The 12,730-nt window shown below is 36.0% G+C and overlaps 1 protein-coding gene across 1 annotated transcript in view; it reads right to left on the bottom strand.

The window, feature by feature from the left end:
• The window catches only part of MYO3A (myosin IIIA), a 184,033-nt gene that overhangs the window by 69,379 nt on the left and 101,924 nt on the right, over positions 1 to 12,730 (bottom strand). The window contains exons 17-19 of the mRNA XM_036460222.2: positions 11,868 to 11,994; positions 8,353 to 8,563; positions 4,867 to 5,014 (exon numbers count right to left, since the gene is read on the bottom strand). Of these exons, the coding sequence (XP_036316115.1) occupies positions 4,867 to 5,014; positions 8,353 to 8,563; positions 11,868 to 11,994 (486 nt within the window). The remainder of the gene's footprint in view (positions 1 to 4,866; positions 5,015 to 8,352; positions 8,564 to 11,867; positions 11,995 to 12,730) is intronic.

The following is a 12,730-nucleotide window of genomic DNA, read 5'->3' as shown; positions in this document are numbered from 1 at the left end:
TAAAAAAAAAATCTCAAAAGCTTTCATCTTCAGGATATGAGCAACGGGAGATGAAAGTCATACACATAATTTTCAGCAAGAAGCCAGAGCATTATTATAGTTATTGTTTCTATTATGTGCTGTAAATAGTTTCCTGCATATAAAATTATTTTTGACTTTTAATTCTAAACCCACAGGTACTTATATAAGTGATACATGTAACAACTTATCCTCATACAGAAAATATATTAATAGTTCACTTTAGAAATGAGCTTTTAGCTCAATTACTAGCCAGAAAGAGGAGCTGCACTAATGGATAAGAAAGCTGGTCCTAATATAAATAGGCATGTAAGGAAGTAGAGTAAATCTTCAGGGTTCTAGAACAATGCTTTGTAGTATCAAAACAGCCCTAAAGAACAATGGCATTTGTTCCAATTCAAATCATGCCCCAGGGTGACTAGTTAATGGTTTGTGTGCATTCCCCTTGATTTAAAACATATACTTGTCGGGAATAAGGTTCATTTTTTCTTTTGGTATGTTCATACTATAATGATTATACCATAGTGCAAAATTAAAAAAAAGGACAAAACCGACCACTACAGTACTAACATGACTAACTTGAAGATAATGTCAAGCTTGCTATCACACTTTTTCTCCTGAGCTCTCTTTTACATGGCAGAAAACCTGAAAACAACTCCCCCCCCAATCTTGGTTACATAATTATCATAGAGATTCAATGTGAGGGTGTTGTAGAAAGATGCCTCCTGCATGTTCTTTGAGCTGCTAACTAAAGGCTTTTAAAAAAATATGGAAGTAAAAAGTGTGCATCAATAGAACCCTACACAGATGTAATAGGAAATATGAATAATTTATTTGTTGAATGAACAAATTAAAAGAAAAACATATACTTTATGGTTGCAACTCATTTAGAAGAGTTTGAGTCTGGAATTTTAAAGGGTTATAACTAAACTCCTCATCATCAATTTGCAGGGATGGGGACCTAAGTTACCATCTAATATTTAAACTATTGTCTTCAGATGCAAATCATCCCTTTAAATGTTATTAAATTCAATCTGTATAAAATGATTCTTCTAGTGCTAGAAAAGAGTGAAAACTTCAAATATTATAAAATATCAAACTCCAGGAAATTTTTAGGACCTATAAGTTTACATAGTAAGAAAATAATTATACCATAGACCAGCTATCTTAGATATTCTAAATATCCATATCATAAGAGGAAAAAAAGATACAAGTTCTGGATGTTTTTGTTTGGGTGTTGAGATTCCAAGACATGCAATTTATGTCCACAGAAAAGCTGGTTATGAAAAGAAAGGAGGTATAGATGGCATCAAGCTAAAAGTGAGGTTCCCAGATTTAAAAACCTTTAAAAGTTATACAAATGGTTAGCTGGAGGCAAGCATTCTAAGAAACATAAAACTATTCACCCAGCAAGCCATGGATTAATAGATTACTGTTATAAACTCACTAAAAATGTTTTCCTGTAGTCTATTAATTATTGTTTTAATGGAAAATAAAGGGAAAATGATACTCAAAATGCCTTTGTAACCAACTTTGTTGGAGTGTTCCAGTATATATTGCAGGTAAACTGAGCCTGGGAAAAATAAGGAAATGCTTCCAGGAAACCTGTATTTGTGTTCTAATGTTGTAGGACTGTCAACAAAGAGAACATTTGCTAGTTTAAGCAGACCAGAAGTTGTTTCATCAAGGAAGGTACTGCCTGAGGCAGGGTACCTTTTGCTCAGATTGGCCAAATTTTTTGTATGTGCATGAAATTGAGAACAGCATGTCATACTGATAAGCAGCAATGACTTTATTACATGAGTTCTGTGTTAGACTGAAAGTGTGATTATATTCTACCAAAAAAATGTGACCATGACTTTAATTAATGAGTTGACTTACTATCTATTTCTCATTTATATAAATTAATGTAAGTGTGCTCTCTTTGTCTGTGACAGCTAATCAGACAACTACAGTTAACATTTCTCACTTTTTTTTTTGCCTTCACAGGAAGATACAGTGAAATAAAATTTAAAAAACATCACATTTGCACGCACCCACATATTAAAGTTAAAAGAATCCCCGACTAATCTTGTACGGAACAAATCACACACTCATCACACACTCAGCTGCCTGGTCCTTAAGGTTATGAAGCAGGAGTTCTCGGGTCACATCTATAGAAAGTAACTTAAAAGCATTGGGAATGGCCTTAATTCCTCACTGGATCCTAGTTAAAATTTTAAATTGGGGACAATTTTGAGTTGTTTTGTCTAGAATACTTCTCAGGTACATTTCTTTGAAGGGTAGAGGAGGGTAAAGAGGGGGTAAATGGTAATGAATGGAGATTTGACTTGGAGTGGTGAGCACACAATGTAGTGTACAGATTATGTGTTGTAGACTTGGTCACCTGAAACCTGTATAATTTGTTAACCAGTGTACCCCAATCCTATCTAATAAAGAGGGAATATGCTAATTGGCTGCCCCACCCTCAAAGGTGGCAGCACCCACAGCCAATAGGAAGAAAAATGCTAAGTGAATGCCACACTCAAAGATGGTGGTGTCCAGTCCCCTCAGTCCTGCCTGAGTGGCAGGCACACAGCAAGGCTGGGCCCACCCCAGGCACCTGCCTCCAGAGTCCCCCAGTCCCTTCAGCTCCTCCAGCCACCCAGGGCCGGCTCGAGGCTCAGGCAAGCCTTGGCTATAGGCTGCCCAGCCACTCAGGGCCACCCAAAGCTCAGGTAACCAGGACCGGCCAAGGCTTGAGCTACCAGCAGTGGCAGCAGCAGAGGTGTGAGGGGGGCATTGACTTCCCCTGATCACCCAGTCACCTCCTGCCCCTGAGGGCTCCCAGATGTGAGAGGGGGCAGGCCGGGCTGTAGGACCCTCCCATCCCCGTCTAGTGCATGAATTTTCATGCATCACACCTCTAGTTAATTCTATAAAAAAAAAGGGGGGGGGGAGTATCTTATAGAATAGTCTCATTTGTAGCAAGCCCAAAGACAAAAAAAAAAAAAAAAAAAAAAAAAAAAAAAAAAATTAAGAGCATCAGAATCATGTACAGAATTCAAGATTATCAATAAAAGTGAATTATAAATTGTAACATTCTATAAAAGTGAAAAGAAAGTAATAATGAAAGATCCGTACATTGGTTTAAAGGCTAATTCCAATAAGTCAGGTCCTAATCTTATCCTCCAAAAGATAATAACAGAAGTCTATCAACACAAGCTCTTAATAATCATATGGGAAATACAAGCAGGTAATCCCATTTTAAAATTTTTATTTTTTACTTGTTTCAATCTCTGGTTAGTATGAATTATGTGAACAGTGTGAAGCATTAAAGTAGGATGAACTTAATTTGATAAATATTTGTTGAGCACTTCCTATATGTCAGTGTCAAGGACAGAACTCTTTGAAGGATCTATCATTTAGGCCAATAATTCTCAACATTGGAATACTCTGGGAATCTTATAAAACAGTGGTGCCTGGGTCTCAGCCCAAGAGATCTAATTTAATTGGTCTGGTACAGGGTCTGGGCCCTGGACTTGTACAAAATTCCCCAAGTGACTCTACCTACCATGCAGCCAGGGTTTAAAACCATTGGTGTAGAGGATGGTGCAGAATGAGTGAAGGAAGGACCATCAAAGAGGAAAATAGAAAGATGGTGTTAGTAATGTTAAAGGAGGGGTTTTCCAAAAATAGGAATCTGTCAATAGGGTGAAAAGTACGGAAAAACTAATAATGTGCGAAGTAAAATGTTTCTGGTACTATTGGCAGAAGAGATTAGGAAGGGCCATTCCGAGTCAGTGGAGGTGGTCAAGCCAGATGCTATGGGTTCATTGTACCAGGTGGGAAGAAATTGATACAATCCAATGCATATTGAATATGCTTTCAAAGAGCTCATCAGTGAAGGAAAGAGAGAGAGAGTCTGTAGATAAGAGCTGGGTAAACACTTGTGTGCATGCATGTGAGCCTAATCAATGGACACAGACAACAGGGGGCTGGGGCATGAGTTGGGGATGGGGAGAGTATTGGGGAAAAAGGACACATATGTAAAATTAATAATAATAATACGTATGGTCTTTTTTTTTTTTTTTTTGCTTAAGAAATGTTAAGATCTAAATATTTTCTTTTGTGACCACCGTTTTCAAAATGCAATTTCAAAGTTAATGCTCAATAAGCCTAAATATTTTAAATCAAAAGAGGTTCAAGTACCTCTAATTTATCTCAAATTTAAATAAAAACTTCAGTTGTAATCAGCAAACACAACTTTCATATTATTTTAAAAGAGAAAAATGACATACTGAATATGACTATTTCTTTTAGACTTGATAAAATATTTAAAATACTACACTTTTGCCAAATGAAATTCAAGTAAGCCTCCGATTTTTCTCTAAGGAAGAATATTTTTTAAGCTGAATCAGGAATTGCACATTGTACCCTGACAAAATTACTGTTTCATGGCATTTGCATCAAACCCATTATCTTGTGTTCTGTTGCCTAGTTACTGGAATTCTGAAGTTTAATGCATTTCAGATGGAGATTTAAATCTCAAACAGAATTTCATACAGAAAGAGAAACAGTTGGGTACATCTATTTAAATTTCCAAAAGAAATGTCTTCGTTTGCAAAGGCTTAGGTTTGCTACGTTTTGGAGAAAGGTGCACTGATTTTTGATGGAGGACATTCAACATCAAATATCAAACTAGACTTTTGGCTTATATTTGTTTTTCCTACGGGAATGAAGTGAGGAAATATTTTCTTTGTCTTTATTAAATGTTTAAGGCTTTAAATCTATGAGTTAGGTCATGCTTCCTTAGAACACGTCTGCATATAATACACATGCATGCACCTTTATAGTATATTGACTTACCTGTTCCCAGGCAAACACATGTTGATTAAAATAATACTGAATTTGTTCATTTGCAATGTTAATGCAAAGCTGCTCAAAGGAGTTTTTTTTGAAATTTTCAAAGCCAAATATATCCAGTATGCCAATGCTCAATTCATCACCATTCCCACTGGAAAATTAGAGACATTATTTTGACTTCTTATTTACTTTCTTGAGGAATTATAAATCAGGTTATCTCAGAGTATGTTTTTGTGATTTATCTAAAAACTTATTAGCATACACAAAGTGAAAATATTAATTGAAAGATTTCCTTCCATAGAACTATGAAAGATAAATTAGGTAGCATCAATTTTAATATGAAAAGGGTCAAAATATTTTTCTTGTACTACAGAAACCACTGATATACTCTCTTTATATTTAAACAAAATAAACATTATTCCTGTGGGTTTATGAGTACAAGATCACAGCTCTGAATGAGTCATCATATATAAAGAAAATATGGCTAGCATTCAGAACATAGCAAAAATATGTTCAATAAAAACAATACCAAAAAAAAACCCAAAAAAAAACACACACACAAATTCTGTGAAAGAGCATATTTAGTCTTTAATTTTAGGGCAGCAATGAAAACATCTTGCTAAAAATATTTCAATTATTTTAAAGAATTTTTATGTATTGTAGGTTTATTCACTAATAATTTAAAAATATGCAACAAATGATAACCCAAAGATGTAAATATATATGGATTTATTTTATAATTAAATATTTCAAAATACAATTAAATACTATTTTACAATTACACATTACAAGTGTATTTTTTCCTGCTCTTCCATAATGGCTATCTCTGCTTACTAAAGGTTAGATACTTGGTCAAAAGTCTGCTCCTCTCCCAATTTACACATACATTTCCAAGTTATTTTAATGTGAATTTAAAAAGGAGAGAACAAACGTTAGCCCTGTGTTCACCATTTACATAACCTAGGTTACTCTTAGTGTGTGAGGCAGGATTTGGAAATGACAGCCAGCAACTGCATGCTGTGAACTGGAGGATATACTCTATATCAGGAGGAATAGACTGCATTTAGAATGTAGACTTACAGAACATTTTGAATATATGATGGGATGGAAAAAATGAAAACTATTGAATATTTCTGAAAGTTCCTAGAAGTACAGTGAGTATACTTTTATGTGGTTACTATAGGCCCAGTGCATAACATTCCTGCACCGAGGTGGGGAGTGCTCCTTAGCCCAGCCTGCACCCTCTCCAATCTGGAACATCTCTCTCATAATTTGGGACTGCTGGCTCCCAACCAGTCACATGCCTGCCTACCTGATTGCCCCTAACTGCTTCTGCCTGCCAGCCTGATCACCCCCTAGCCACTTCCCTGCCAGCCTGACCAATGTCTAACTGCTCCCCTGCTGGCCCAATTGCCCCAACTGCTCTGTTCTGCTGACTTGGTAACCCCCAACTGCCCTCCCCTATAGGCCTGGTGGCCCTCAACTGCCCTCTCCTGCTGGCCTGATCACCCACAATTGCCCTCCCCTGCTAGCCATCCGTGGTGGCCATCTTGTGACCAGATAGGGGCAGCCATTTTGAGCAATGGTGTGATGGTCAAAATGCATATTACTTCTTTATTATATAGGATATGAGGCAAAATTTCTAGTTAAAATGTATACTGATTTAGTCAAAATGATTATTCTTTTGCCATCTCTGTTCCACAGGATTTAACTGAGCTAAATAACTATCATATATAATAATATATGTTAGATCCAGTCAGATAGCACACAGTTTAGCAGGAAAGTAAAGAAGCAATTTGAAAATAATTTTGACTGAATTATATTATGGGACAATGTGTATTTCAGTGGCAAAATAACAATAAATTGTGTCCTAAATGTATATAAAATGGTCCTTTATATTTAACTAGAGGCCTTCTTTCCCTGGGTGCCAGCCCAGGCCTCCCTCTGGCACATGCCCAGGCTTCCCTTCAGCTGCCAGCAGGTACCTGGGACTCATGTTTCCCTTGCAGCCCTGGGCTTTATCTGGAAGGTTGTCCGATCTAATTAAACTTAATACACTAATTAGACCAGGAGACATTCCAGACATCCTACCAGACAAAGCCATGGTGGCTGGGCTGAGGCAGAGGCAATTAGGGGTGATCAGGCCAGGAGGGGAGGGCAGTTAGGGGTGATCAGGTTGGTGGGGGGGGGGGGTGTATTTGGAGGCAATCAGGCCAGCAAGGTGGTGGGGGGAGTTGGGGGAGAGAAGACGGGTAGGGAAAGAGCAGTTGGGGGTGAGCAGGCCAGAAGGCACAGTGGTTAGTTAGGGGTGATCAGGCAGGCAGGTGAGCTGTTAGGAGCCAATAGTCCCAGATTGTGAGAAGGATGTCCAACTGAGGGTTTAGGCAAGTATCTATCTTCTTTATTCATTCAGGATCTTGCCTAAACTGGCAGTCAGTCATCCCCAAAGGGGTCCCAGATTAGAGAGGGTGTAGGCCAGGCTGAGGGACAACCCCCATCCTGTACATGAATTTTGTGCACAGAGCCACTAATTATAGATAAGCAAGTATGAATGAAGTGATCTTAAGGCAAGTATCTATCTTCTTTATTCATTTTCAAATTTCTAAAGGTTGTATAATTTATGACAGAACAAAACTTTAGATGTATGTGAAAGATACCTGTGCACAATCCCTGCACGTAGAAAGTACCAATGATGGCTATGGTTACCTTTAGTTCTAAGATAAGACATCAGGCAGGGTATAAGCTGTGATCATATAACATTGTTTATATCCTGAATGTACCATTTACTAGTTATTTAGAGCATTTCTGAACCAAATTTCATTGACAGTCATGATACCTACCTCTCCAGGATTATAGTGGAAATTAAAATATGAAAAAAAGTTTTTGTTTGCCTTCAAGGTTTAATTCAGAACCTCAAAACAAAAACAAAAACTGCTGAACTGACAATTTATACAAGTATAAAATGGCATGCATTTCTCTGTACATGTGAAGAACACCTTCTAATTACACCTTCTAATTAAAATATATAAATTAATATTAAGATGTCACTTCCTGACCTAGCTGGTTTGGCTCAGTTGATAGAGTGTCAATCTGCAAACTAAAGAGTCCCAGGTTCAATTACAGTCAAGGGCACATGTCCAGGTTATGGGCTCAATACCCAGTGAAGGGCATGTATTATAGAAGGCAGCCAATCAATGATTCTCTCTCATCACTGATGTTTCTATCTCTCTCTCCCTCTCCCTTTATCTATGAAATCAATAAAAATATTTTTTTAAAAATTAACTTTCTATTATGTTTACTCATATTACTGGCACAATGAATTGGTACTAGTAGGAAATAAAGTATATCTATTGAAGTATAATGTTAATAAATTAAATGATACTGACTAGAAACATCTTCAAAGGGACTCTGATATAAATCAACAAATAACAATATACATTTACATCACCTGACATTTGGGGGGAAAAATGTGTCCATAAAAATTTTTACCTTGGTGATGTATCATGCTTCAACAAGCTGTTAATGCGATTAACTATCCAACTAAAAAGACGGCCATATAAAGTTTTAGCCATAGCATCTCTGACATCAGTAGCTTTTTCTACAGTGTTGGGTCGTATAATGGTTTCTCCTCTAGTGACCACACAGTGGGAGGTGAGGGCTTCTTGTAGCTCTTCTGCCTGAATGCAAAGCAAAGAAGCAGCTAAAAAATAAACAGATGTGTGGTTAGAAGAAATTATGGCAATGAAGAAACTTCCCAGAGAAAGAAAATGTCTTAATTCACTCTCTTGATATAATATTAAATATGCAAAGATTTTATAATCCTATGTAATAAAAGGCTAATATGCAAATACACTGAACAGCAGAACCACCAAACAACTGGTCACTATAATGTGTGCTGACGACGGTGTGTGTGTGTGTGTGTGTGTGTGTGTGTGTGTGTGTGTGTAACAGCAGGCATTGACCACAGTGGGATGGTGGAGTAGATGAGTGAAGGCACCAGACCAAAGTGGGGCCCCAGTTGCTGTCATCGAGGTGAGCCTCTGATCTTTACTGAAAATTCTTTGCCCCTGCGTGCCTCAGTCCCACCTGGCATTTGCACCCGCAGCTGGTGCCAGTCCTGATCACTCGGTGACCTCCAGCATGTGGGAGCGGTGGTAGCAGCAGCAGGGCTGCTGGCAGACAGGGGACCAGGGACTGCAGCAGAAGGGACCAGGCAGGGGCACAGAGGATGAACCGAGACCTGCCCCTGTGTCAACTGCAGCCTCACGGACCACAGTTTCTTTCAAGGTGCATGAATTCATGCACTCAGCCCCTAGTGTGAAAATAAGTTACTGTTCACTAATAGTCCTATGTCTCTTCTTGATCATTTTTCTGTATTTCTTTTGACTGGTCAAATGTGAGTGGTTGTTTGTAAATTGCCAAACCTAATTTCACTGAATTATGTTAAATAATTTAAAAACATTATTAATAGACTTGGTATAAATTTGAATATCACTATTATATAAAGATTTTAAAAAGGTAGAAATTAATTGGAAGGTTACCCAGACTTTAGGGCTATCCCCAAACAAATGTATTTTATGTACTTTCTGCAATAGACAACCCAAAGAACATATGCCTATCATCACATTCATATACCTTCAGTTACATATTTCAATTACTAAATATTTTTAAAACTTGATGCCCGAACAAACATTTATTATCACAGGGAGTTTAAAATTAATAATACTTAACATCAGTGAACAAAACTCAGTTTTTAAAAATAAACATCTTGTCCTGGCAAGGTGACTCAGTTGGTTGGGGCGTCATCTCATTCACCAAAAGGTTGCGGTTTTGATTCCTAGTCAGGGCACAAACTTGGATTGCAGGTTCAATGCACAGGAGGCAACAGGTGGAAATTTTGGTCTTATATCTGGCTCTGGCTCTCTCTCTTTGTTTCTTTCTCTCTCCTTTCTTCTCTCTCTAAAATAAAAAATATATACCCCCAAGTGAAGATATATTTAAATAAATATTAATAAGTAAATAAACAAATAAGAAAATAAATTAAAAATAACTCAAACTATTAAATGATATGTAGGCTAAGTTTTCAAATTAGTTTTTCTTTTAAAATATTTTGAAAATAGTGAATTTACTTTGAACATTTGGATCAAGGTATTCCTTTGTTTTGTGGCAAAGATTGCTGGCCTTTATTTAAACAAAATATTTTTTTTTCACATTAACATTCTACATTTCTTTCCTTCTAGGTATTTTATTTCCATTATCCTGCATGTACATTTTATCTTAATGTAGTAGCTTAAGCATTTTTTTATTTTGTTGAATATTGCTTCTAATTAAAAGTTAAATTGTTGCACAATATTCTGGTATATAATATAGCAATTGCTTTTAAATTGTTGGATTTTTATATTGCTTCTTGTGTTCATAATTGTGAAGAATGATGGGACAAATATTTTGTGCATGAATCTGTGTTCTTGTTTTGTATTATTTTCTTAGCATAGATTTTCTAAATTTAGCATTTGGTTCAAAGAATATAAACATATTCAAACCTTTGATACATACTATTTAGCCACTCTTCACACACACTGAACCAATTATACTCCTATCAGCCAAATTGAAAAAAACCCACAACAACACAATTTCAATACAATTTAATGGACACCAGAGATTATTTTAAACAATGCCCAGATTGATAGAGGGAAAAAAAGTATCTTTCAAAAAAATGTATCTTTGTTTTTGATTGATTCCTAATAAAGCTGAATACTTTGTCCTTTTTCATATTTTTCTTAGTGATTTGTGGCTCTATTTTGTAAACTGCCTTTTTTCATTGATATGTTCATCTTTCCTAATCAATTTATGAGAGCACCTTATAGCATAAAAAGAATGTTTTGATGCATATTGCAAATATTTTCCCTTGATTTTCATTGCAATTTCTTTTGTTTTGTTTTTAAGATAAAAGTTTTAATTTTTTTTATGTAGTCAAATATTCATTTAAAAATAATTTCTGATTTTTGGTTTTTTTTTGCACATAAAGTCCTTCAAGTATTTCCTTATCTCAGGATTATATAAGCACATTTTGTCTTGTGTTTTTATACCTTTTTTGTTATTTAGATTAATATACATTTGGGATTGATTTTTGGTACAAGGCTGATGAGAAGGATTCAAATCCCCTCTCATCCAAATGGTTAGTCAGTTGGGGGTCCCTGCAATATGACTAGTGATTTGTAATGCCATCCTGACAATTTTACTTGGATTTGTTTCTGAACAGTGTCTCCCATTGATTAGTGTATCTATTTACATCTCGTTATTCAGTGGATATTTGTCATTGGATGTCCACTTCATTTCAGGCATTATACTGCTAAGTATAATACCTTGTAAAACAAAATCTTAATCTTGATGTTCTTCATATAGGAGATATGGGGAGCTAATCAAGAAACTTAAGTGAGAATATAGAGAGAGGAAGAGAGGAAAGGGGAGGAGGCAAGATAAGAGCAGAAGTGGGGAAGGGCAAGGAGGAAAAAGAAGAGGGAGACTGAGAGAGCCCACCTATAGATTCATTAAGTAGTTTCAGAATGAGTTGTGGAAATTGGACTGGAAAAGTTGAAGAACTGGTGTAGAATGAGCAATTGGAAGGTCACTAGGTGAGAGGTGATATACAACTTTATTATAAAATGGTACAGATATTAAATTTATAACAAAAAAGCTTTAATTCTTTTTAGGTCAGTTAACTAAATTTTCTGTGTTTTTTTTTTTTAAATGAAATGGCTCCTAAATAGTCATGAAAGCATAGTCTTTAGAAATGTTTTCTCCAGTAGTCAGTGAATTGGAGACATGAATATTTGTTTCAAATAGTGGACCTCAACAACTTCTCATGTCATACAAATAGAATCTAAGTATTATTTTTAAAGATTCCATAAAAACACAATTGCTTGGAATTATCCTTATAAGACATTTACAGTATGTTAGGCCTTTTTTTAAGAGTTCAATTTAGAATGGAAGATAATGGAACTCACAGTTCTCCAGAGCAGCAAGATTGGAAATATGGCTCTTGTCCACCTGGTGTTCAGTTGCCACTGAGGAAAATTCAATGTTCCCAACATTCAAGATGGCAGCAAGTATACTGTATACACTTCCAAGTTGCTGAAACACACCACACAGATGTTAGCTCTTGAATATGGCAAGTGACTATGGGTGGGGACAAACTGGGGAGAACCTTTAGGCTCCAGAATAACAAGGTAATCTTGCAGACTACAATGTTAAACTAAGAGATCCAAGTGGCATGGATCCAAGGATGCTCTCTTCTTTCATTCATTTTAGAGGTGAGCATAATGCTTAAAATATTTTATGAATGTAAATAAAAATGAGGAACAAGTAGAAATAGGCCACAGAGAAATCTATCCACACAAAAATTAATTTTTGACATTAATATGGTCATTTCCATATATGTTCTTTTTCCTTGAGTCCATCTTAAAAGTGAGGTTGTATGTGTGGATATAGTTAAAGAAGAAAATTCAAAAAAGCCCAGTTCCAAAATCAATGAATATGTGTGGTTTAAAAACAGGTAGGAGTTGAACAATAAAGATTTTTAAAAAATAAATAAAACAAATACACAACAAGGTAAAAAATGACATATGTTCCTTTAAAAAAAAAAAAAAAGAATAGGTAGGAGACCCTGTATGCATTCTGTCAAGGAGTCTATGGCAATTCTAGGTGTCATTCCAACTATGTTCATGGTGCAGTGAGGAACAGGAAAGAGAGAAAATCCTTTATTGTTTCCTTATTTTGCTGCATTTATTTTAGCCCAGCTCCTATACTCAACAAAAAATAATTATCTCATCCACTCCAACATTCCAAGTCAAGATAAAATATGGATATG

Source organism: Pipistrellus kuhlii, unplaced genomic scaffold (genome assembly GCF_014108245.1).
Source record: "Pipistrellus kuhlii isolate mPipKuh1 unplaced genomic scaffold, mPipKuh1.p scaffold_m20_p_1, whole genome shotgun sequence".
Taxonomy (NCBI): Eukaryota; Metazoa; Chordata; class Mammalia; order Chiroptera; family Vespertilionidae; genus Pipistrellus; species Pipistrellus kuhlii.
Note: the sequence above shows the minus strand (reverse complement) of the source record. Positions and strands in the feature narration are given on the sequence as shown.